Genomic DNA, 27,792 nt, shown 5'->3' with positions numbered 1-27,792 from the left:
AGCCGAGAAAATACCTCGCACGTCATAAGAATGGCAACGCTACCGTGGGACGAAAAGTTACGCATATATACGTCCTTAGGAAGACCCTAGAATGTTGCACACATTTTTGCACTCCTTGCAGGAAGACGTACCCCACAATTTTGTACACCTTTGCACTTCTCTGGAAGACCCCAGAATGTTGTACACATTTTTGCACTCATCACGAAGACACCAGAAAAAAAGAAAATGATTTTTTGCTGCGTTAAATAATTCTTCGCTTAAGTCTCGGTACATATCACCAAACACCCTTAAATTTGTTTTCGTTTTTTTTGGGTATATTCACCTTGTCTTAGTAACACTTTTTTAAAATAAAACAGATCTTTCTATTATCTTAAGAAATATTTCCTTGAGAAATAAGAAATTTTTTATATTAAGAAAAATTTCTTTACAAAATTGTTTTTGTTATGAACATTTTCTTTAAGAAAATTTGGTACAATGTAAGAAAATTTTCTTAAGCTAAGAAACTATCTCTGCGCAACACTTTTCTTATTTTAGAAATATCTTTAAGGAAAAAATTCATACGAAAATAATTGAGAAAATTTTTATCATTCTAACAACAAAATTTGGACTAATTTTAAAAATTTATTCAAACTATATACAAGAAATTATCTTTAAATATTTTACTTATCTAATACATTCTTCAGAAAATATTTCTTAAAAATAAGTAAGTTTAATTTTCCCAACGTTTTTGCAAGAAAATTTCAGAAATTGTTCTTCAAATGATGAACTTTTTCTATTTGTAGGAGTTTTAAACGGCTCGTCATCGGGTTAAGTTACCGTTCTTTTACACTAGAATATTTTCTAGTATATACTCTTACATTGCACCTGCTTTATATCGTCGAGAAAATACCTCATTTGCGCGCGTCACAAGAATAGCCACGCTACCGTGGTATGAAAAGTTATGCATATATACCTCCTTAGGAAGACCCCAGAATGTTGTACACATTTCTAACTTCTTGCAGGAAGACGTACCACAATTTTGTAAACCGTTTGCACTTCTCTGGAAAACCACAGAATGTTGTACACATTTAGCACTCATCAGGAAGACACCAGAATTAACGTTGTACACATTATTATTTTGCACATGCATTATATAAATTTTATTTTTTCTTTAAGTACGGCAAGGGATTTTGTTCAGATCATAACAACGATATCGAAATATTTTCTCTAACATCAATGAAGGTGGGTAACGTGTCCTATCTGAGATTCAATGTCTAACTATTAATTCAGATCCTAGAATGATGTGCACATTTTTAGATGATTGGTTAAGCAATTGTTTTCGCAAGAAAATTTGAACTCATTTTCAAAAAAATTCCTAAAATGATTTTTGTTTCTTTAAAAAAGAAAGTGATTTTTTGCTCCATTAAATAATTATTATCTTAAGTCTCGGTACATATCACCAAACACCCTCGATTTGGTTGTAGGGTTTGTTTTGGTATATTCACCTTGTCTTAGTAACATTTTTTTTTAATATAAAACAAATCTTTCTATTATCTTAAGAAATATTTTCTTGAGAAATAAGAAATTTACCTTTTATTAAGAAAAATTTCTTTACAAATTTTTTTTCGTTATGAGCATTTCTTTAATAAAATTTGGCCTAATGTAAGAACATTTTCTTAAACTAAGAAATTATATCTGCGGAACACTTTTCTTATTTTAGGAATATCTTTAAGGAAAAAATTCTTAAGAAAATAATTAAAAAAATTGTTATTATTCTAATAACAAAATTTGGACTAATTTCAACAAATTTATTCAAACTATATACAAGAATTATGTTTAAATATTCTACTTATCTAATACATTCGATTCTTGAGAAAATATTTTTTAAAAAATAAGTGAATTTAATTTTCCCAATGTTTTTACAAGAAAATTTAAGAAAATGTTCTTCAAATGATGAAAATTTTCCATTTAAATGAGTTTTTAAGGGGTCGCCATCGGATTAAGTTGCCGTTCTTTTACACTAGAAAATATTTCTCACATTGCAGCCTGCTTCTATTTCGTCGAGAAGCCGAGAAAATACCTGATTCAAAGATTAGTCGAGAAGCCGAGAAAATACCTCGCACGTCATAAGAATGGCAACGCTACCGTGGGACGAAAAGTTATGCATATATACGTCCTTAGGAAGACCCTAGAATGTTGCACACATTTTTGCACTCCTTGCAGGAAGACGTACCCACAATTTTGTACACCTTTGCACTTCTCTGGAAGACCCCAGAATGTTGTGCACATTTTTGCACTCATCACGAAGACACCAGAAAAAAAGAAAATGATTTTTTGGTGCGTTAAATAATTCTTCGCTTAAGTCTCGGTACATATCACCAAACACCCTTAAATTTGTTGTTGGTTTTTTAGGTATATTCACCTTGTCTTAGTAACACTTTTTTAAAATAAAACAAATCTTTCTATTATCTTAAGAAATATTTCCTTGAGAAATAAGAAATTTTTTTATATTAAGAAAAATTTCTTTACAAAATTGTTTTTGTTATGAACATTTTCTTTAAGAAAATTTGGTACAATGTAAGAAAATTTTCTTAAGCTAAGAAACTATCTCTGCGCAACACTTTTCTTATTTTAGAAATATCTTTAAGGAAAAAATTCATACGAAAATAATTGAGAAAATTTTTATCATTCTAACAACAAAATTTGGACTAATTTTAACAAATTTATTCAAACTATATACAAGAAATTATCTTTAAATATTTTACTTATCTAATACATTCTTCAGAAAATATTTCTTAAAAATAAGTAAGTTTAATTTTCCCAACGTTTTTGCAAGAAAATTTCAGAAATTGTTCTTCAAATGATGAACTTTTTCTATTTGTAGGAGTTTTAAACGGCTCGTCATCGGGTTAAGTTACCGTTCTTTTACACTAGAATATTTTCTAGTATATACTCTTACATTGCACCTGCTTCTATATCGTCGAGAAGCCGAGAAAATAAGAACGACAACTCTACCGTAGGAAGACCCCAGAATGTTGTGCACATTTTTGCACTCCTTGCAGGAAGACGTACCCCACAATGTTGTAAACACCCTGCATCTCTGTGGAAGACCCCAGAATGTTGTCACATTTTGCAGTCATTAGGAAGACACAAGAGTTAATGTTGTACACATTATTACATTGCACATGCATTATATAAGTTTTATTTTTTTCTTAAAGTACGGCAAGAGATTTTGTTCACATCTCAACAATAATATCTAAATACTTTAATTTTCTAACGTCAATGAAGGTGGTTAACGTGTCCTATCTGAGATTCAATCCCTAACTAGTAATGAGGATCCTAGAATGATGTGCACATTTTTACAAGATTGGTTAAGCAATTGTTCTCGCAAGAAAATTTGAACTCATTTTGAAAAAAAATTCTTAAAATGATTTTTTTTTCTTGGAAAAAGAAAGTGATTTTTTGCTGCGTTAAATAATTATTTGCTTAAGTCTCAGTACATATCATCTTTTTTAATATAAAATAAATCTTTCTATTATTTTGAGAAATATTTTCTTCAGTAATTAGAAATTTTCCTTATATATTAAGAGAACGTTCTGCACAACATTTTTTCGTTATGAATATTTTCGTTATGAAGTTTGGCCTAATGTAAGAAGATTTTATTAAACTATGAAATCATTATCTCTGCGCAACTCTTCTTATTTTAGTAATATTTTGAAGGAAAAATTCTTGAGAAAATAATTAAGAAAATTATTATTATTCTAACAACAAAATTTGGACTAATTGTAACAAAATTTACTCAAACAAAGAAATTATCTTTAAATATTCTGCTTACCTATTATGGGCTAATTTGCATTTAATCCATACATAATGGCCTTCGAGTTTTACTATAAAATACATTGAGTGAAAATATAAAACGTCGTAACGTCAGAGCCACGGACTTGCAGCACTGTTTGTGTTTGCCGACCTCTAGATTGATAGAACGGCTGTTTAGAAACGTTTTGGTAACCAAATCTTTTACCTTGAATATTTCTGCAGTCCGCCAAATTTAAAAATATATTACCCAAAATTTTGGCCGTGTTCTCTGAACGAATTTAGAAAATCGCTCACATTGATACGAACATTTCGATTTGAATTGTTGATGAATTTACGCGTAATATACCAATTAAGAAATTTTGTTAAAGATATTGTCTTTCGTATTCGTAATATGAATTTTCCTGTACGGTTTGGTCCAATTATCAGTCTCATAAGGCAGTTCAACCATACAAAGCGTATATACACATTTGAACACAATCAGTTGGCGGAAGGTAGAAACAACGAAGGTAAGTAATTCGATCATTAAAGCGTTGTGATCGGAAGACAACAGAAAAAAAAAGATTTTTGCTGCGTTCAATAATTCTTCGCTTAAGTCTCGGTACTCATCACCAAACACCCTTGATTTTGTTGTTGGTTTTTTAGGTATATTCACCTTGTCTTAGTGACATTTTTTAATATAAAAGAAATCTTTCTGTTATCTTAAGAAATATTTTCTTAAGAAATAAGAAATTTTCCTTATATTAAGAAAAATTTCTTTACAAAATTGTTTTCGTTATGAACATTTTCTTTAAGAAAACTTGATATAGTGTAAGAAAATTTTCCTAAGCTGAGAAATTATCTCTGCACAACACTTTTCTTATTTTAGAAATACCTTTAAGGAAAAAATTCTTAAGAAAATAATTAAGAAAATTGTTATTATTCTAACAACAAAATTTGGACTCATTTTAACAAATTTATTCAAACTATATAAGAATGTTGTTAAGATTCAAACTGTATAAAAATGTTGTACACATTTTTGCACTCCTTGCAGGAAGACTTACCCCACAATGTAAACACATTGCAACTTTCTGGAAGATCCCAGAATGTTGTACACATTTTGCACTCATAAGGAAGACACCAGAATTATTGTTGTACACATTATTATATTGCACAGGCATTATATAAATTTTATTTTTTTCTTTAAGAGATTTTATTCACATCTCAACAATGATATCTAAATACTTTAATTCTCTAACGTACATGAAGGTGGTTAACGTGTCCTATCTGAGATTCAATCCCTAACTAGCAATGAGGATCCTAGAATGATGTGCACATTTTTACATGATTAGTTATTAAGCAATTGTTCTCGCAAGAAAGTTTGAACTCATTTTGAAAAAAAATTCTTAAAATGATTTTTGTTTCTTGGAAAAAGAAAGTGATTTTTTGCCGCGTTAAATAATTATTTGCTTAAGTCTTGGTACATATCATCTTTTTTAATATAAAATAAATCTTTCTATTATTTTGAGAAATATTTTCTTGAGTAATTAGAAATTTTCCTTATATATTAAGAAAACGTTCTGCACAAAATTTTTTTCGTTATGAACATTTTCGGTAAGAATGTTTGGGCTAATGTAAGAAGATTTTCTTAAACTATGAGATCATTATCTCTGCGCAACTTTTTCTTTTTTAGTAATATTTTTGGGGAAAAATTCTTGAGAAAATAATTAAGAAAATTTTTATTATTCTAACAACAAAATTTGGACTAATTGTAACAAAATTTACTCAAACAAAGAAATTATTTTTAAATATTCTGTTTACCTATTATGGGCTAATTTGCATTTAATCCATACATAATGGCCTTCGAGTTTTACTATAAAATACGTTGAGTGAAAATATAAAACATCGTAACGTCAGAGCCACGGACTTGCAGCACTGTTTGCCGACCTCTAGATTGATAGAACGGCTGTTTAGAAACGTTTTGGTAACCGAATCTTTTACCTTGGATATTTCTACTTTTATATATCGTCGAAAGCCGAGAAAATACCTCATTTTAACAGGAAAAGTTATGCAATATACCTCCTCAGAAAGACCCCAGAATGTTTTACACATATTTGCACTCCTCAGGAAGGCCCTCATTTTTGCGCCTCCCGAAAACCGTATTTCAATGAATATAATATATCACTTTGTTTAATAAAAAGTTTTAATCTATTATACCGAAGTTTTCGAATATTCTATTTAAATTTGATTGTAAGGAAATTGGCCTATACTTTCCTAGTTTTTATTTATCATCACTCTTAAAAATTGGCACGATTTTTGTGTCTTTTAGTTGAGAGGGGTACATGCCTATTTTAATTGATAAATTCATAACGTCTGCTACCGGTTTTTGAGATAATAGTTCCCGCAGCTTTAAGACTAGCAGTTGGAAATTTATGCAATCCGGTTGCCTTATTAGTAGGTATAATGATATTTCCATTTGGATTTCTGAAGGGGTAACAGGATCAAAATAAAAGAAATTATTAGGTGGGAGATGTTTTAAAAATTCACGGAAGTCATGCTCAGAACAAGGCCATTTATATTTGATATATTTGTCCAATGGTTGCAAAACCTCTGTTAAATAGATTTGAAATTTGAGTGGGATCGTTTGTTACACTCCCATCATCTGGTCTTTTCAATGTAGATATATTACATTTGCTTCTTCTTTTGTTATTAATTAGGTTACTTGCTTGTCCCCTGTCAAGCTCTCATCATATTATTCAGAAATAATTATGATATAGTAATTTGTCTTACTTAGTTTTGTTAACGTTGCTATTTTGTTTCTAAAAAGCTTATACTTTTTTCCTCTCCAGAATAAAATAATTTGTTCTGAATTCTTATTGATTTAAGTAAACCTTTCGTTATCCATGGTTTAAGAAGCTGTTTAGAAACGTTTTGGTTACCGACTAACCAAATCTTTTTCCTTGGGCTGTTTAGATTTGCGCTTTAAACGTGTTACAGTTGGGGCATGTTTTTTTTCTATTTTATTTATTTTAGTGTAGAACTTTGAAAATCTTTTATCAATATTGAGAGCATTATTCGCGTTTGGTTGAAATTCCACTGTACTCATTTTAAGTCTTTCAACTCGTGGAGTATTACGTATGAAATTTCTGTAAAATATTGCAGAATTCTAACAGTTTTGGAGAGCTCGCCAATATACATGCACGCGTGTTGCCTGACAGCTGTGACTGTACACATCAGTATAAATATGGTTAATGAAGGTTAACACGTCCTATTTGAGATTCCATATGAAACCAGTAAAGAGGACCCCAGAATGATGTGCACATCTTTACATGATTGGACAAGCAATTATATTATTCCCCCAAAATTTGAGCTCAGTATTTTAAAAAAATTAACGGAAAATCATCTTAAGTGGATATCTTTAAAAGGCCGGTAGTCGTTTTACAAAAAAAAATTCACTCGTAGAAAGAAATTATATAAAAGCGAATATATTTGTAGAGTTGTTAAATTTGATGCCTCAGGCACGAATCCGTATGCATGGGCATTTTGTCGACGCTGGCTAAATAAGCGCAGGCTTCTTTCCAATCTTGGGTTGTAACTGATTTTGTACTGTTTATTCTAGCATTCACATCCATCTATTCCATGTAAGCACAACAAGTATTTTATGTGAAAACAAATTTATTGCAAAGTTTGACTGTATTCTTTCCATATTTTAGAATAATTTCCAAAATTAAAAAATCAAGCTAAGTCCTTCAAAAAAGAGCGCCAATTCGCCGATCAATTACTTCGGTATGAAAAATTAGATTTGTCGAAAATAATAACATCCTTAATTGTTAGTTTTAACGCAATAATAATCCACTCCCAGCAGACCTCCCTTCCCTTAGTGGAGAATCCATAAAGCTGAAAAGGTAAGTAAGTAAAATTTAAAAAGTAATACGTTTTCGTTGCTGATCAGGCTTCCCACATTGCGGGCTATTTTCAGCCCACAACCAGGCGTCTCTTCGGCAATGTAATGTATTCCAATTTGTCTTGATTTTTTGTTTTCTATTGGCCCATTTTGATCGCGTGTTTTGCCCCCCTACAAAACATGTATTCTCCCGTATTTATTTTCATACTAAAGGCGGATTTCCACATATAGCGAAATCGTTCGCTAGCAAAATATTTGCAAATTTTCTTTTGAATTTTAACAGCATGAATAAATTAGTGCGACTTGACTGTTCTCAATTCAAAAGAAAATATGCAAATATTTCGCTAGCGAAGGATTTCGCTGTAAGTGGAAATCCGCCTTAGGGCCTAAAGCCCAGATTCCACGGGCGAAATTTTTAAGCGAAATGCGAAATATTTCGCTTGCTCCTTTTGAATTGTGAGCAATCAAGCAGAAGTAATGTATTCCAGTGGTCACAATTCAAAAAGAAATTGGCGAAATATTTCGCATTTCGCCGAGAAAAAGCGCACGTGGAATCAGGCCCTAATTCCACGGGCGGTTTTTCTCGGCGAAATGCGAAATATTTCACCTGTTTCTTTTGAATTTCGACCACTTGAATAAATTAATTCTACTTCATTGCTCACAATTCAAAAGAAGCAGGCGAAATATTTCGCATTTCGCTTGAAAATTTAGCCCGTGGAATTAGGGCTTTAAAGGCGATTCTCCATTACGTCCGCTACGCCCGCGCGGGCGATGCTAAGTTGTTTGAAGACGCTGCCACGCTGCTCCCTGGTTTTCAGGTATAATTGCACTGATGAAGGCCCGGGTTAACGGACTGAAAGCTTTGCAGTATTAAATACTTACGTGGTGTACCTACAAGCTAATTTACTTATTTGATGTCAACATGCAAACGTACAAGAATATTATGATTTTAATCTATTACTTTACTAGCCCCCATAACAACCGATTTGCTAAAATGAGGAGCTTAATTGTTAACAAAAAAATTGTACAAACGCAATAACATTATCAGTATACACATTCCTGTCCTCTATAAAGTTAACGCCAATATGATTATTTTTTAAGCTCAAGTATGTTGTGGCAAATCAGGCCAACTTGTGGCGGTGTGGCGGATTGCGGAATTCGTCTGAATTGCAGGACGTGAATGTGAAATGGGCCCGGTCATGTCTAAAAATGTAGTAAGCTGAGTAGAATATCAGATTTATTCCTGCATGGATAGCTATACTACAGCATGCACGATTTTAATTTAATATACACCAAGAACATTAAATCCCATGCTGCCGGCAAACTCGTAATAATTAATAAATAAAGACTTTTTAATAAATTAATAAATAAAGAATTATTGACTGAATATATTTCAGTCAATAATTATATATAAGACGCGCCGACGCATATAATAGCTATAACCGTCTAAACCTTGTACCCTTGCAAGTGAATTTAAATCACGGAAATTCTCTAGGTTAAACAAAGGTGGAGTTAAAAAACAATGTGACATAAAGGCGTACTATAGCAAGTTACCTTTACGGATTCGTTAGTCAAAAGACTGAGGTTTTTTACAAAACGTCCACGCGGAGTCGCGGACTGGCTTGACTTTATAGCGACTATACCGTACAATTATTATAAGCTATTCTGAAAAACATTGTAGAGACGCCAGGCTTTAATATTTTTGCAGACTACGCTAGTAATTATCAGTTTCATACTTAAGTGTTTGTTTAAAACACGGCCCACAGTTTTGGCACTGAATCAGGCCAAGGTGATATTACGTCGCTGGCAGAACATTTCATCGTTCTGTTAAAAGCATATAAGTTGATGTGTGTAGAATTACGGCAAATTGTTTAGGCGTGCAGCAAATTATTTGCGTGTTTTTCATCGACACAAGTTGTATACTGTCTGAGTAATCCGGAGTCTGAGTAGTCTTCAAATTGTGTGGCAAATACAAAAGATTCCGGTTCCTTTCCCTATTTTACATTCAATGTGCGATTGTTTCAATTTACTGATTTAACCGTATTCCATAAATTATATAGCAGTAAAACTAAGTATATAGCTATAGTATATGCCAGTCAATATGTAATTAGTCTTATGACCTATACTATGCTATAGTATAGGTCATAAGTATAGGTCATACGCCAATTCATACGTAATTAGTCATCAAATAGAACTAAAATATTTGCGATTTCAAACAGAAAATTATCGCAAAATCTTCATGAACTTATCCTGCGAAAAGCTTTTATATGTACTAGAAGTACTTCACAATTGATGTCAAAGTTTTGCAAATTAAGATTTAGAGATCACTGATCGCATGCCATGAATGTAAAAATTGTTGTGGCAAACCAGGCCAACTTAGGATGGCGACGGAAACTCGGAAAGCGGAATGAACAGTTTTCAAACTTTCCGGCTAAATGTCCATATATGCTTTTAGAGTGTCTGTTTTCCTGAAGAAGTTCGAAGGTGTAAAATTTTCTGCAGACTGTGTAACAAATGAACAAAAATTATTATGAATATTACTAGAACTAGATATAATATATTAAACATGACTTTTCATCAATTAAAATTTTTAACACCGAGAAAAGAAGTGTCAGGGGAGACCTAAGCCCCTGCAATATTTCAGATATAATTACCCCTGGGCATGGATGTTTAGAAAAAGCGCTTTCATAATATATTTTAAAGACTCTATATAAAGGATAAATTCCATTCAGAATTGCCGAAATGGACTTGTCAGGGGCAATAAGGGAACGTAAATGAGGGAACGGAATTTACAAGAGGCGGCGATTCTCTTTTGCAAATTGGGTTTTAGCCCGGTACACAACCCCCCCCCCCCCCCCCAATATAACTCATATTCCGCCGCTATTGGAAATGATAATACGGATTTCCCATATGGCAGAAGAGCATCTACTCAAGGCCGCGCATGACTCAGTTGTACTAAAAGCCAGAAGGACGCAAAAGTAAAATATCGTTAAAACTGCATGTGTCCAGTGACAGTTCCAATTGATGTACATGTACATTATGCACGTTTTGATTTTTAAACCTTTAAAGGAAAGGCAATTTTTGGAATTATGATAAACATCTCGATTTATTTCAATAATTTTTTAACCGATCGCAGGGAATGGCAAATTTGCTTCGCTGGGCCGGAGAGGAAAGATTAGGGGTCCTGCACTGAAAAAAATGTCACAGGCCCTGGGAAGTTACAATACTAGTCAATAGCCTTGAATATGCAAAGTATTCTCAACACAAAAAGATTGCCCTTTTCTTATAAACAAAATCTGTAAGCATGATTTCTGATGTACTTGACTGCTTGCCGAACTTTTAAAATTGAATAAATGCTTTCAAAGTTGTACAGTTGAAAAGACTCAAGTGTATGCATGGTGTTGTTCGGATAAATATATGTGTTGTGACAAACCGGGCCAACTTAGGATTGCGACGGAACTCGGAATGTGGAATAACCAGATTTCATCTCCGCGAAATGAAAACGCTGTTTGGAAGAGGAAATTAACATCTGAGTAGGGTTGAGAAATCTTTTATGGCTTCAGGACCATCTACCTTAGAAAGACAGTGTTGCATTTGATTATCCATGGACGCGGGTAAGGACCGAACAAAGAATGTTATATATACGCATACCAATTTAATTAAACATGACCAATTCCGTACTGCATGCATGTTTTAATATCGACAATCTATACCGAGGAAACATTGCATTGAATGTGAACGAACTGAGTACTCTTAATACAAGGATATTGCCCAACTCATAAAACTTCAAATCAACCCAAATATTCGTATACAGGGTGTATCAAAAAAAGGTAATCCAACTTTGGTGCGCTATTGTACGTGAACTACTCATTCTATTAACGAATTTTTTTTCACATTCCGAAAGGTTATGCTTTTAACTATCGAATGACATGTTTTTGATACCAAATGGTGAAAAAATGAGCAAATAGGAGGCTGATAAAAAGTGTTAGTCGAAATCGCATATTTTCACCTCTGAGAGTTGGGACTGAAACCATTGAAAATTAACTCTCTTTGGGACTTAATTGAAGAATTTGCTTTTGAATAAACTACCCGCATATGCATATTAAGTAGGAATAAGGAGAACATTCCAAGCAATGCGGCATAAAACCGGTGCAAGCTGTGACATGTTCATGATTAATTGTTTTTTTCTTTTGTTATGCACTGCTTTAATTAGGCTCAAAGGTGAAAATATGCGATTGCGACTAACATTTTTTATCAGCCTCGTATGTGCTCACTTTTTCACCATTTGGTATTAAAAACATGTCAACCGATAGTTAAAAGCCTGATCTTTCTGAATATGAAAAAAATTCGCTCATACACTGAGTAGTTCACGTACAATAGCTTGTTGAAGTTGGATTACCTTTTTTTTGATACACCCTGTATAATGAATAATCAATATTTGACCAAAACTGAAGGCTGATCCGTGCACATCCTATGTGGGGTTCACAATGTCATTCTGAAGGTCATATTAACACAAGTAATTCTGCCCAGCAGGTTTCTCATCAAACCGTCACCGAGCGTGCGAGACACGGTCAATTCTAAATGCGATGAAAATCACGAATCACAGAACTGATTTTTCAAGTCCTCCATTTCAGAATTTGATTGAGAAAACAAACGTGCCCGCTTTTCCCTGTTTAAGTTGTACTGTGTAAGCGCAGCAGATGAAACTCCGAGTGATGAAAAAAATTTTAATTAGGTATATAATTAATCTTTCTGTCGACACTCTTATTAGGCGAACGCTTACAACTGAAGATATATGTGTGGTGAAATTTACCTTGCATGTTTCGTCTCCCACATATGGGAGCACAATTAGGGCACTTTTTGCATCACATGCATAGGTTGTTACGAATCACTGTTGGTCTGATTTTTGGGATAGTAATGCTAGGTTTTATAACTACAATTTTATGAATGTAAACAAAAAAATGCTCTGAGCCATTGAAAGAGAATATTTACGACGAATTTTACGAGGTATTTAAAACGGCAGATTCGAGAATAAATTATTATCTTTATTCTGACAAACAGTGATACGCATGCATGCAAGCCACAAAAAAAAAATAAATCTTCTATTATATACCCCATGCTTTAGATTTGGTATGTCCACTATAACCTTGACTCGTAAATATGGTGATGTTGACAGAAATACTTGATTTCAAATTTTCCACCTTTGGAATGCTCTTTGGCAATTAACATTGAAGGAGAGCCTTTTGTAATTTCGAACATATTAGTAGAGCAATCTGGACTACCAAATTCGGCTTGGGAAAATGTATGAAGAGAGCCCGCCAAAAGCTGCGTTGATTTATTTCTGCCTTTAGAGTATAATGCAATAAAATAAGTGTACTGGTAGAAAATATCACAGCTATATGTTACAGGAAAAATGTACCCCATCCACAACTTATTTGCATATGACCGTCCTCATAGGGAGATAGAAATGACAAAAAAAAGCAATAAAGAACTTTTGAAAAGATTGCATAATATATCTTACTAACACAGATCCCTCCCTCCCTTGTGGTTGTCAATATTGTGGAAACCCTGACCCCATCAAGCTTTGGCTCGAAATTCAACGCGCCTGATCACTATATGGTAAGGTCTATGGTTCAGTTTTCCAATTTTTACACAACAGCTGCAATTGTTTGGCATAAATAAAGCATTCAAACTCTGACAAAACTTGAAAAGGGTTCTTTTTTGCGGACATTCTGTACATCTCGTGAAACGTTGAAGAAATAATCAGACCACAGGTATGTCATAAATTTGATGATACTGACAGAAATATGACAGAAACTTGATTTTGCAATTTCATCAACTTTGGAATGCTTTGTGGAATGTTTTGTTGCAAAAAAATTTAAATGATTGAACATCAGATTTGTAATTCTATATCAGAAAAGGAATTTTAATGACCACAATAAGGCGCGGGAAAATTTACAAACAAAGCCCGCCAAAACGTTCGTCGATTCGAATTCTGAGTCATATGATAGACAGCTATACATCTTGCAAAACATTGAACGAATAATCACCATTAATAATAAACACAAGCAATACTGTAACACAGCATGCCTCAGAGCGGCGTTTGTCGAGTGGAGGGCTGTACACAACATGGATTGTTCTTTAAACGACTTGACAGGCATCTTAAAAGAGTTCATCCGTCTATTACCATGGCGCAGCATCAAAAATACCAAACCCCAAGTGCCATAAGAAGGACTTGCACAAAATCCTCAGCTGACCGTCACGCAAGAAGAACCTGCCATGTACCTGGCTGTCGATATTACAATATTCCAGTTTCAAGAATCTCAGATCATTTACGCCGACGACACCGGATCAGCATCAAAGAACACGAGTCTCTCTACGTTAAAGTCTCTGCCGAAAACAGTAACTGTGACCAGTTTGGCAACTCATCATTTATAAATGTTGTTTATACTCTGCCTGGCGCATGCCGCTTCTGGGAAGACGAAAATTCTCCTTGGATTGAGTTGTATGGAAATGACAAAAACCAATGAACTCAGTGTTCTGTTGACAGCGTCAGTAAATTGCTTTCCTGACAATATGGAGGCATTACCATAGACAACGGCTTTAATTTTACTTTTCTTGACAGACATTCTACAATAAAAAAGTGACAAATACATGTAGTGAAACTAATATCAATAAGTAGATATACAGGGTGAGTCAAAAAAAAAGTCCCCCCTATTGAAATGAAGCCTTTGTTGATTTGAATGCATGATCAACGCAATAGTGTGTAAATAGCATAGTTATTAGGTTGAGGCATTCAAATAAAGCGTCTTGCTTTCAATTGGGTTTATCATAATAGCTAATATACACATGCATGGTGCATGGAGGCAGTGGCGCAATTAGAACGTTAATTGGGGGTGGGGTGAAAATTTATATAGCCGACGGATTTCTTTTGTAAGTGCAATAGCTTACATTGAATATTCACCTGCCCCCAATTATCGTTTTATATAGTTACTCCCCTGATAGGAGGACAAAAGAAACTTTTAAACCGTAAAAGAAAACTAATTAATTTACGCTATACTCCCATGCTTACAAATTTTCAAATGCCCATTTCATTGCTGCTTTGAGATGCTTTAATAAATATGCAAATCAGTTCCACACACTAGTGGTTGTATTTTTCATCTTAATTGTATGGTGTATACAGCGTGTGATATGACCTAATTCACAAAATTTGGTTGGGTATAAACTTCATTAATTATTCAAGAATTTAACAAGTATTAAGTATACTTATAACTAATAATGCACGATTGAGTATCTAGTAGAATTTCGGGATCTCTGTTAACGATAGGTCGAATAACAATATTAACAAGTGGGTTAATGCTTTGTCTGCCGCATAAGAATACCATGCATAGGTAGCCGACGAATTACGACTACTGTGAATCATGCAGGCTCACGAAAATCCACACATGATGTTAAGGCCATGTTACATGCACGGTGCAATTTTTTTCTTGCAACTTGCAATGCAATTCTTCTTTTGAGAGATGTAAATTTGGCAACTACCGAACTTTTGTCTTTATTACACTTCGTGGCGTTTCTTACACTTACTAATTTAAGACTCTTCACTAATTTACATCTCTTAAAAGTAGAATTGCAATGCAAGTTGCAAGAAAAATTGCACCGCGTAACATAGCTTTTATTCAAAGATATTTTTTCCTAACGCTACTTGTCTCTCACCTCTAAATACTCGCCCTTCGTTATTGGTGATGCAGACTCCCCACAGCAAAATGAGCAGAGAACTGTGGTTGTTCTTAGGTAATGAAATATTCCTTTGCCTGAAAAAAATAAAACAATGTATTTGTCTTAAAACTGAGAATCATTTTATAAAATTTTTTACCGTTTTATTCCCAGTAAGAAATAGAATAAGATCCTAGAACTTAGTATTAGCCAACTATTGCATGTTCTTGTCTTGTTCTGTAATTATTATTTGCATGCACGATAAATTCACCGTTAAACATTAAAAAAATAAATGCAACATGCGTTTTAAGTGAGCCAAATTAGTCATAATAATACCGGTATTAAAATAGGAGAGCTCATGTTAACTCGTGAATATCTATTTACACTAAAGGATACAGCAAAGCTATTCAACATTTTTTAAATCACTTGTACGATATATCATTACTTGTCATGCATGTTGCCTTAAAATGTTTCTTGTCTCAAATAGTAAGAAATTTTACTGCGACGTTTAGAGGCCTCTATCCGAGGATTACTATTTGAATGAATAATTGGCGCACTTTTTTGGCGCCAAATGACTAACTAGAAATATCGTATTACAGCAATGGTGCATTAAAAACTGCGCGATCACCATTTCCAAGCGCACTTGCAACCAGCAACGCTAGAAGACAGACAGAAGAAAAGCCTGCAGAAGAAACAGATAAACGTTCAAAACGAAACGTTAAGAAAGATTTGAAGAGGGAAATCAGCTAGATAAGGTATGGAAAATATAAGAACTTTAAGAACGATATGATACGAGTTTACCAGCAAATTTGCATTGTATTAACACTGAACTATCCCAATTGCTAATCGATTGACCGTACTGGAATTTTCAATAAATCGAATCATAACCATTGGAATACAAATGTTTCAATCAATACATCTTTCCTTTGCATATGTTACGATATGTCTTTGTGACGGACACCAATTCAACTTACATCTTATATCTTGCATTTATATGTAGCATGTTCAAATCGTAGCGAAACATTTATTCCCTCCTTTCGATATCAGAATTAGCTATTAATTATAACAACCATCTAGAGTAAAAAATTTCATATGCTATATGAATTGGTACATATAACTTCAAATATATTCAATTACTCATGTATACACTGCGCCATTATAGCTATATAAGCGCGCCGTTTTTAAATTCTATTCGCGCCATTTTTTGAATTCTATAATTCGCGCCACTTTCAAATTTTTGGCGCGAATCAATCTTGACATGCACATGCGAGTGTATATAATTGCAATATAAATCCAGCCTATTTTTGGCATTCATCATTTTTACATTCATGCAGTTATACACCGCCAATGTTTATTACCTATATTGCTGCCATGCACAATGGAACATAATGTGCATCGGAAAATTTACCAATCCGAATACTTCTGAGTTCTGATCGAGAAACCCGGCAGCGACTATAAATGAAAACCGTGCATGAACACATTGCTTTTCACTTTCAGTCATTGAAAGGCGCCTACACCACAGAATTTGGGAATGCAAACCGGCTGCAATGTATATAATTCAGCTGTACGCGCAGAATTCCAATGTATAGGGCATGCCGCGTAGACGGACTAAAAATAAATGTCACCAATTAAGAAATCCGACGCAAGTTTTAATGGCAAATTCGCTGATGCAATCATGGACATTTCACTCTGAAACAAAGAACGCATGAAAAGGGAATATATTTTCGTGTGCAAGTGTACAGACACAGCCCATGCGAGATTAAGAATACCGAATCACGTTATAACTATGTACAAGCGCACTAAACCACATTACACGCATATAATTTTCATCAAATGCTTCAACAAGGTGAAAATCCTCAACTCAAAAGTGCGTTTAAGAAAAAGCTAGTTACTTATTACACATGCATTGTGATTGACAGTCATACAATGCTAACACTCGCAGCGGTTGAAATAAGCAACAGTTTAATCACTGGTTTAATTTAGGTAAAAATTATATAAAACGAAACTATCGAAGACTTCCAAGGCCGGTTGTAAAGCGCTATCCACCGGATAGTGGTTTTTTGAATCGCTTTAAAATCGCCCGTTAACTTTGATTAATTAAATCTTACAGTATGCCGAAAAAAGGATATACTCTTTAATAAGCTGAAATTTCAAAGCTGAAATTTTATTGCTTTTCAAGCATTTTTAGAACCGTTGAAAAAATCACTATCCGGTGGATAGCGCTATCCAGTTTTCATACAACCGGCCTCTGAAGAGAATCTTAGCAAAGAAACTCCTTGAATTCATATCACTTTCTAAAAAAAGGGCACTTACGAGCATATGCAAAAATTTATTCTGCTCCAATTTATTTGCACTTGTTTCCTACGGCTTTGAGAAAATATTGCATGCTTATATATGAAATACTTCCAACTGGAATTGGGCACAAAAAATCGAAAACTATATTGTCTAAGTTAGCAATCAAGAGGCAGTTCAATAACTTGAAAACCATAACCTGAAAACCATATGCACACATTAGAAACTTGCGCTGCCAGGGAGATATTCCACAGAAAATATCACAAACCCTGAATCAATTTGTTAACTCAGCACGAGTTAACTCAGCACAAATTTGTTAACGCAGCGAGTAAGCGACTTAAGCCTTATTGTACATAGGGTGTATAAAAACTACAAACCTTTTTGAAATCAGATATTTGCAAAATTTTAAAACAGACCAAACGAAGGCCATGGAGGGCGCGTAAAACACAATTGATCATGCTACGGTTACGGTAACGGTGTAGGGTTAGTGTTACTAACGAAAACATATGCAAGCAAAGTAAATTGTGTACATAAACACACAATAATATTTTTATTGAACACTGCGTGTTTTCGCGTAATTTGACACGATAAGCACTCTCGCCTTTGCTCTGCGGCCAGCTGAGCCATTCGTAGCCGAAGTTATATAATATTCCTAATTTGCATTATAACTCAATTTGTGTTATCCGAAGGACAAAGATCTACTTATTCTATAGAAACTATATAGTGTTTGCACTTTTTTGATACTGCGTGTATATTACATGTGGATATATATATATATATATATATATATATATATATATATATATATATATATATATATATATATATATATATATATATATATATATATGCACTAGGTTTGCTCACAGCTGTTGATGCATGTATTCTTTTAATTAATAGGATACTGCATGTTCAAGTATACTAAACAACAACATACCACAGATAACACAAATAAGTAGCTGAAATGCCTAACCAATGATGAATACCAGCATAAGGGTGTATATATGAAAAAAGAAGACCTTTAGAAATAAACCCACTCTTATAATTTAAATGCCTGATCAATTTGCTAAGCCACGGGTGCGCAAACAAGCACAATCGAATCTCATGCATGCATGCCAAATAATCATAGTTTTTTCAATACGCTTTACAATTTAGTTTTATAGAAACCGTGCTTATTCAATCCCAATGACAGTAATTTGACTGCAGGGGTAAGGCATTTTATGCTGTTGCTCTTGTGATACTATTATATTCACATTCTTATGAGTTAATCCACTTTATCAATTTTCAACACCCCATATGAAACTTTATCTCTACTGCATGCATGCATAGACAATCGTGCGAGGTATGAACTTTCTATAGAGGACTGCATGCGATAATAGATTATAGATACAAACTAAGCTTTCAAATTTACAAAATGTTCGAAACAAATTATGTAGATCTCAAACGTGGCTACTTTATATTGACAAAAGCAGGACCGAAATTAGATTCGAAAATTAAGGGGGAAGCATATATTTTCATTCTACCAATCTGTCCGACTGTCCGACAGATTAAGAAATCCGTTGGGCACAAGAGAATGTATGAATACGCATCCCCTCCACAATTATCACGCTAATTTCGGCCTACAAAAGACTGCATGATCTTACTTACCGGCCACTGTTGAGCCTTTCAATGAAACCAAATTCCGTGCTGGAAAACATTGCATAAAACATTCGGCTGTGAATAGCGAGACTTTAATATTCTTCCCATGACATTCAAACTGGCACTTCACTGACGCCTTACAAGCCAACAATTCATCAAGCAATATAGACAACTATAGCCAAATGAATAAATAAAGCCACAGCATAACACTGTAATATCTACGTACAACATTTCCATGCAAGGCACGCAGCCACGCACTTCTATAGCGCTCACAACCAAACCTAAGTTCAAAATGAAATGCTATACCTAGAGGTCGTCAAATAAATACACGACTTGACACATGACAAACGTCTCATCTTGATTATGTCGCAACAGTGTTACCCAGCACTCGTGCTATTTTTGGCGTACTCGGACTATAAGGTTTCCATGTATGTAGTCAAGTCCTAGTAGAATTTGCACGGGCGGACTGCATGTTGCTCATCACGTAAAAAATCGAAAGACAGGGTTTTAGTTATACCACCAGCATTATTGAAGGAAAAACTACATTTTTCCAAATGATTTATGATCATTTTATGATCATTTTATGATCATTTTATGATCATTTTATGATCATTTGGCCCAAACAATTTATCATCATTTGGCAAATTTATAGGTAGCTATATATAGCTATTCTGTTTAAAAAAACATAGTATTGAGATAATCTAACAAGGAGTTTTCAGTATTACTTTCAATGAATCTCTGAGGATTGTCTCGCAAATATGCAATACCGACTGCTCTAACTTCTAAATGGCGCTCAGGGTCACCATATAACTGATGAGACACCGCTCGAAAGAAACAGTCGCCACCCCCACCAACATCACATGGTATTAACTGATAGCGTCTTAGCCTTTGTGCTAACACTATATTTGATGGCAGAACAATGTTGGTATTTTTAACAGGACCAGGATTTAATTCAATATCTCCTGACAACAACAGTTTATTTTCACATATGTTATACTGACAGAGAAAACTGCTATTTTTGTTTATTGATTGATTGCATAAAGAATGTTTTCTAATTTTATGCTTTCTCTGAACTAAATTAACGGATGGTCTAATATATGCAAATGACTGAAGAAATGTATGTTGCGTATGCATAAATTGAAAACAATATTCCTTGAAATTGCCCACTAGTTTGTTTAAAGTAGAAGACTTGGGTGCAGACATTAGCAAGTAACGCTTTAGAAGTGGTCTATTTTTCCTCTTTCTCATAGCTAATATTATTCGCTTCAAAGGTAATCTAGAAGGCTCGCGATCTCTTCTAAATCGTTTCATATTTGGTTGACTTAATTTTCTTGCACAAGATCTCACAGAAAATCGATAATTACATTTACACACACAGCGATCTGAATTTATACATTTAATACAACTACTGTGGACAGGTCTTGAATGTAAAAGCTTACGTTTCTGAGATTCTAATTGCATTGATCTCCGAAGAGATTGTTCAATTGTTCTCCAAAGAGATTGATTTGCCCTCCGAAGAGGTTGTTTTGCCCTCCGAAGAGGTTGTTTCGCCCTCCGAAGAGGTTCATAAGTCCTCTGAAATGGTTTAGCCCTAAGACGTAGATTCTTTCGTAAAGTATAAATTATCGATCCATGCAACTCACAAAATATACTAGAAGTACCGTCATTCGCACTGGTTAAAATATTAGAATTCATGATTAAAATACTTACTATGTCAGGATATACGGTCGTTCCTAGTTGCTACAAAATCAAAAGCCTTTTCAACTTCCAAGCAAAAAGTGCCAAAACGACAGATAAAAATCAGGACTGAGCTATAGATTATAGAATCGAATACAATCACTGAAATCACTGCTTTCTGCCCGTTTCCATGTGTTTACTGTTCAGCCTGCGAACGGGCATCGTAGCATTCCTGACGTAATCTTTCATAATACTAGCCGTTTATTGGATAGAAGTGAACAGTGAACAGTGAACAGTGAACAGTGAACAAGACGATAGCAATATATCTGCTACGCAGATACAAAAACCAAAACGGCAAAGCCATAAAAATTGTTTTAATTAGCAAATCCGTCATAAGTTTCCAAAAGTAAAAAAAAATGAAAAATATGTTTTCTATTAATTGGAAACAACCCCTCCATTTCGTAGCACTAAGGGCTGTACATGATCAAGGGTATAGGGACAACTTTACCAAGCGTTTACTATCCCCTAGTTTTTGCGCAGGCACCGGTAGGAAAAGTTAGTCCCGGAGGCCGAGACAAGGTGTTTACATGGATAAACGTTGTCCCTACCATGCACTATAGGGTTATCCTCTTTGGTAAACAGGATGTCCCCCACCTACCAACCGAGGCGGTGAGTGTAAAACCTTTCATATAAACACTTGCATATAAACATATATAATAAATGCTCCAACGAATTTGTCTATTAGAAGTTTTATATTATATATTGGATATTCGAATTCGAAGCTTTCAACTATAGAACATTCTATATTTCCATTTTTCATGTGTGTTTCAAGCAAAAAACGAACATTTATTCGTTCAGTTTCAAATATTTATTTACTCAAAGTATTTCGTTAAAGGTTTGTTTTTATCGTGCATTTGCAAAATGAATAAAATACAGTGCTATAATCACCGAAGCAGTTGTCACCGCGGTATATTCATTCGTCGCAAATTATCTATAGGTCAAGCGCATGTGGGAGCTGATTAAGGCGTTATTTACTTTTCATTTAATTGACTTTATTTTTCAGTTGAAAAATGTACTATATTTTATCTCATAAACTATATAAAAAAGTATTAATGGAAATTGAACTGCAATATTCATATATATAGTCTATATTCGCTACTTAGCTAATTTGGAAGTTAGAGATCATGCATACATATATATATATTATATATATATATATAATATATTATATATATATATTATATATATATATATATATATATATATATATATACGAACAATTTTCGATGATTAAACTGCAGCGGAAGGTCATTCCAAGCCACAACTCCCCGTAGGCAAATTTTCCATTTATTTTTAATTGATTAGGTAATGTTAAATGAAGTATCGAATTTGTCCTAGTAAACATTTCTGTTAACTTTGGTAGCATGTTATTTCTATAACTTAGAATCGCTAAGTTGACGTTTTCTAATTTAGAAACTCCATTTCCCAAAATTTTCTAATTTAAAACTCCATTTGCCTTTGGTGTTTTTGTGAAGAACTTGCCAAACGACCAACCATGTCAGACGACCAAGGAATGCGATCAACACGCAGAAACAAGGTAGCGTTTAAAATAAAAGTATTTATATTATATGGACATGCATGGGTGTTCTACCGTATAACACTCATATTTTCCATATTTCACCAGTGAAAAATAAAAAAAAATATGTAATGGGTGTTTTTTGTTTTACAGCTTTGTTTTGTTTTATTATTAATAATTTATTGAGTTTCTTCTCATTTTTGTCCATAATAAACGGAACATTCGCTGGAAGATATGGATTTTTCATATGTTCTCTTGTCAAAAAAAATCTCACTCATTCCATGCGCTCACTCGTTTTTACTACTCGAACACACAACCCATATTTTCTTGCAACCGTTTAATATCCTATACCGCCCCAGATTGAGCACCACCCCAAAATGAGCGCGCCGCATTTGCGATTACTGCAGCCTAATATTAAGAGGGCATTTTATATCTTATAGAGAAAAGGACAATTCTCCCTACCTAAAGACGAAGAACACCTCGAGGAAAGATACATCGATGATGATATCGGTACTAAATCAGTATAATTTAATTTTCTTGACCGGCAGACCGGCCCATATAGCAATTGCCAGCTACGCTTATATCATAAACTTTATACATATAATTATCAAGTCATTCTATTTTTCCATTTTATTATTCCATTTTTCAGGTCGAGGAGTTTTTACCACAAAAACATTCTCCAAAGGGGATTTCCTTCTAGAATACAAAGGGGAATTAATTTCTCAAGAGGAAGGTTACATTAGAGAGAAGAATTACCCTGACGACCTTGGAAGCTTTCTTTTCTTTTTCCAACAAGGAAATGCCTCATTGTGGTATGTTCAGGCTAATAACGTCCATCCAAGCACTGCTTCAACATTTAGGACTGCTTTTCACTTACGCGATTTTCATACGCACGTACACGCACGTAAAAGTCTAAATCCTTATATATGTCATAAAGCCAGATGAATATATCGAAAGAACCTAGTTTTCCGTATATTTTAGTATGCAATTGTTGATCCATGTGTTAAATATAATCAAAATTTGGAAGCATTTAAATTTTTCTGCGCGTAAAAAAACGAGACAGTGGAAGGCAGCCCTTAATAAGTGTTTGAATAATTTGCTTGAAATATATTTTTAAACAATGAGTATTGTACGTGCTCTTTCGTTGAACCTAAATTACTACATTGGCTCGATCGTCATGTTTGCTGTGACTGTTTTAAATTCAGGCTTAGGTGTTTCTTTTTGAAAGTGCTACACCTACGCGGCCTGGAGCCGAAGAATGTCGCTTCTATAAACAAATTCTCCTGAAAGGTCGAAATAAGGTCATTTTATTTGAAAATCCAGTCTTTCAACTAGTGCAATCATTTCGGCAGGATAATAATTATTTTCTTCCAAAAAACTTCCATTGTTCTTATGCACGGTAAATGCCTCAGATGCACAAGCACAATTATAGTACTTTGAACTATAGATGTCCAAGTTGAAAATTAATCAATCTTCAATGAACTTATACAATTGTTTAGTTTTTGTTTCACTGCATGATATCTTTATGAATTCTGATGCATTGATACGCCTTAGCAGCAGTTGGTACAATTGCGGGTTGAAATGCGTGTTACTATAAACGAGTTTTATATACACACAAAATTCCAACTATGGACTCTTATGTATATTAACTAAAATTATATTACAGTGTCGATGCAACTCATTCAGACGGACTTGGAAGACTGGTTAATGATGCCGAGGCAAGAGTGGCGAATTGTCTGATGAAAAGACTCATCATTAATAGTCAACCTCACTTGGCAATTTATGCTAAGAGGGATCTATGTAAAAACGAAGAGTTACGCTACGATTACGGTGTGAAGGACCTTCCATGGCGAATTCAAAAGGGTATATAAATGACATAAATTAAACTTGCATGTCTTTTATAGCTCAACCGAAATGAGTGACAAACTTAGCAAACTTGACAAACCATTTTATACGGTCTGAAGAAAACTTATACTTTTTTAAAAATTGACCACTGGATTCAAATTATTATAATTCTAATTAACCATTATACCCTACAGACCGATTAAAACACAAACGAGAAAAATTCACAGGGCTAACGATCGCAGAGAAGGCAAATGAAAGTGCCAAAGGTTGGTTAGAATAACTGAAAAGATAGAGTTTATATTTACTTAGCAAACATGCATCTTTGAAGCCAATTTGAAGCCGAATTGAGCACCAGAGTCCCTTTCTATTCTTTTTCGGTGCGATTGCCAGCAGTGGCGTAGCCAGCATCATTAATTGGGGGCATATATTCATATATATATTCATGTTAGAAGACTGTAAAGACGATTGATTTGAAAAGAAATTAATCCTGCGTATCGTGAATATATGAATATGCCCCCCCCCCAACTAATGTTCTGGCTACGTCATGCACCGATCGCCAGCCGTGAAGGCAAAAAATAAAAATAGACTTCATGGCACCATGGTTCCTAATTGGCTTCAAAGGTGACCACCAAGTTATAGTCCCAGTTCACATAGAGCACCCATGGTTTCTCCTTGTGCCTTAGGGCGTTATTTTCATATCGGGGTACTGTAAAATCTTGTAGTAACGTTATCTAATAGAAGATTATAGTCAAACTCAATATTGCAAAATATCATTATTATAATATTCATATTTCGATAATAAAACAATGCAATGAACTGTTTTTAAGTAGCATTCAGTGAGTATAAACTATAACGCAGAGGACGCCGGAAGATCGATAAAAGACGATAATTGGGGGGGGGGCATATATATTCATATATTCAAGTTCACAGACCGTAAAAACAATCGATTTCAAAAGAAAGCAATAATGCAGAACTCGAATATATATGAATATATGCCTCCCCAATTATCGATGTTGCGGCGTGCCTGCTATAACGAACATTGCCTGGTACAAGACTTTTAGTTTCTGTAAAAGCTTATTGAAAATACGCTGATTTGTAGACCAACAAAATGAGGACACTCCCCTCGGATCCATGGTTATTGATGATCATGCTCAAGTTACTAGTAAGTAGTTGTTAGTTTAATGCACGACATTTACGCCTAGATGCAGTTAAAGTAGCATTAATAAAATTTTTCTACGTTTGCAGGCCAAGCGAACAACCAGAGTAATATTTCGTGTGTCACGCCTGTGTTTCCACAAAGGCATTTGGAGGATTATGTCATTACACGTATGTGATTGCTCATGTAATTTCACAATTGAAACTTTTCTTAACCTGTATCTGAGGAATATATAAAAAAATAAAACAAGGGCAGCAGCTACTTTCATGCATGCAGTAAAACTAAGCAATATCAGATAAGTTGATAAAAAAGCAAGCCATTGCTGTTAGCCATAGAGATTTCATACAGAGGTGACATTTAGTTGTTGTTAATTGTTGGGTGCTCATTTGAAATATTTTTATAACTATGTAACGAAGCCTACACCCATGACGAGTCTGTCGCCTTGGAAACAGACAATCATGTCCTGGTTGCCAGTAAGTGTTGTAAATTTAATGTACGTTATAATATACATTCTCGGACAGGTATATATGCCGTGGCGTAGCGAGCCCGACAATTTAGTCATGCTATGCTAATATTTTGGTGTTCATTGACTGTGAAAACAATGAATTTCTAAGGAAATGAATAATGATAATAATATAAAATTTGCGTAGCATGACTAAATCGTCAGGCTGGCTACGCCACTGTATATAGATGTAAAGAGGGGCGTAGCTAGAACGAGAATCGGAGGGCGAGGCTGTTTATTCAGATATCTATTTCTGTCCGATGGATTTCTTTTGTAACACTTACAAAAGAAATCCGTCGGCCATGCCCTGAATATAAACTGGATGTGAAAATATTTCTTCCAGAAAAATGATATAAATGTAACGTTCTCTTAACTCTGAACAGCTACGGCTACTTAATTGACGAGGCAAAATAAACTAATGAAAAGAAATCAGTTTAATATTTAAAAACAAAGTATAGCTGCATGTATACTGCATGCACAGCTTAACGAGAAAATGATCCAAATATTCGTGCATTCACATTAGTATGTCTGCTTTACCTCGAATGACCAACTTGAAGAGGCTTAAAGTTTTTAACAAAACAAACCGATTTTAATTATGAAAGGTCCATCATGTATGTCCACAAAAATTAACGTAAATTATAGCACCCGTTACCTTTTGATTATAACTCCCGTCTATATAGTGTGACCTCTGGTTAGCCTTAGTAGTTGTGTATTGAAATTTTCATTGAAATTTACCTTCATATATGTAGAACAAGAAAATGACGATGCGACAGTTTCCAACGAAATAGATGACTACGCTCAGATTACATGTAAGTAAAAAGTGTACATTTAATGCATTCTATAAACATTTGTTTTTAAGGGGAATTTGTAGCCACCTTAGCTGAAGCCAGAAATGAGTGGCAGTCATGCATAGCTAAATAGCTATATTCACAGGAAAACGCGAAAAAATAAACGCAGCCATATATTTGTGTCTTGTGCACAATAATGACAATATCATTGTTCACGAATCCGCAAAAAGTAGCCACCCTATCTTCCCTTGATATTTGTCTCGTATACCATCTATATAAATCTATATAAGTAAAAAATAAACTTATAATGACACTGCCATTACTTTTTTGCACAATTATAAAGCACTGTCAGTGATTGATAAACAAGAGAAATTAAAGGAAAGTGTCATTGGTAGGTCTCAACAAGTTTTAAACCAGTCAAGATATATATATATATATATATATATATATATATATATATATATATATATATATATATATATACACCCGTTTGCAAAAACGTTGGCCGCAGATAGATATATAGATAGATACTCGAAATCTAATTAGAATTGCATATGTTGTGTAATCTGATTGAAATCCCATGCAAATGTGATTATATGCATTTCTATACCAGATACATATGAAATATAACGGCACATCAACTATAACTTATATATCTGCATGCTGCCAATTCACAATATGGCATTAAAAAATTACGTTACACGTATTGTTTGATCGAAAGCTTATGGTAACGGTTTAATTCCTAAGATATACGTTATATTGTTATTTATAAAATGTTTTCCTTTAGGAATATGTATCATACATTAAAAAGTTTATGCTTATATACTATAATATAGAACAAGAAAAAGACAACTCTGCTACCGGTGCAGAATTTTCCATGGAAATTGATGGGCAAATCCAGCAGAGTAAGTTATATACAAGAATATAAAT

At 34.0% G+C, this 27,792-nt stretch overlaps 2 protein-coding genes across 3 annotated transcripts; one reads left to right on the top strand and one right to left on the bottom strand.

Moving 5' to 3' along the window:
* Positions 1 to 13,379: 13,379 nt before the first annotated feature.
* On the bottom strand, positions 13,380 to 21,021 carry LOC114533358. 2 transcript variants are annotated; one of them, XM_028554870.1, is made up of 4 exons: positions 19,625 to 21,021; positions 19,328 to 19,490; positions 15,389 to 15,486; positions 13,380 to 14,305 (listed from the first exon to the last, which is right to left on the bottom strand). In XM_028554870.1, exon 1 carries the CDS (start codon positions 21,011 to 21,013, stop codon positions 19,994 to 19,996), a length of 1,020 nt encoding a protein of 339 aa, XP_028410671.1. In that variant the 5' UTR covers positions 21,014 to 21,021; the 3' UTR covers positions 13,380 to 14,305; positions 15,389 to 15,486; positions 19,328 to 19,490; positions 19,625 to 19,993. The 2 variants fall into 2 exon arrangements, with proteins under 2 accessions (XP_028410671.1, XP_028410670.1); XM_028554869.1 differs by having other exon boundaries at positions 19,328 to 21,021.
* On the top strand, positions 16,051 to 27,790 carry LOC114533334. Its single transcript, XM_028554842.1, has 12 exons — positions 16,051 to 16,143; positions 22,531 to 22,592; positions 23,012 to 23,081; positions 23,221 to 23,383; positions 24,238 to 24,434; positions 24,611 to 24,682; positions 25,516 to 25,578; positions 25,662 to 25,742; positions 25,989 to 26,045; positions 26,824 to 26,883; positions 27,206 to 27,253; positions 27,699 to 27,790. Exons 2-12 carry the CDS (start codon positions 22,551 to 22,553, stop codon positions 27,788 to 27,790), a joined length of 945 nt encoding a protein of 314 aa, XP_028410643.1. The 5' UTR covers positions 16,051 to 16,143; positions 22,531 to 22,550.
* Positions 27,791 to 27,792: the final 2 nt, after the last annotated feature.

Source organism: Dendronephthya gigantea, unplaced genomic scaffold (genome assembly GCF_004324835.1).
Source record: "Dendronephthya gigantea isolate DGI-Jeju-01 unplaced genomic scaffold, DenGig_1.0 000089F, whole genome shotgun sequence".
Classification (NCBI taxonomy): domain Eukaryota; kingdom Metazoa; phylum Cnidaria; class Anthozoa; order Malacalcyonacea; family Nephtheidae; genus Dendronephthya; species Dendronephthya gigantea.
The sequence above is the reverse complement of the archived record's forward strand: the minus strand, read 5'-3'. Positions and strand labels throughout refer to the sequence as shown.

Excerpts from the sequence above, each read along its gene's own strand:
- LOC114533358 (XM_028554869.1), bottom strand. The coding sequence starts at position 21,013 with ATGAATTCTAATATTTTAACCAGTGCGAATGACGGTACTTCTAGTATA.
- LOC114533334 (XM_028554842.1), top strand. The coding sequence starts at position 22,551 with ATGTCAGACGACCAAGGAATGCGATCAACACGCAGAAACAAG. Across the intron at positions 23,384-24,237 it reads CAAGGAAATGCCTCATTGTG|TGTCGATGCAACTCATTCAG; the intron begins GTATGTTCAGGC and ends ATTATATTACAG. Across the intron at positions 27,254-27,698 it reads ATTAAAGGAAAGTGTCATTG|AACAAGAAAAAGACAACTCT; the intron begins GTAGGTCTCAAC and ends ACTATAATATAG.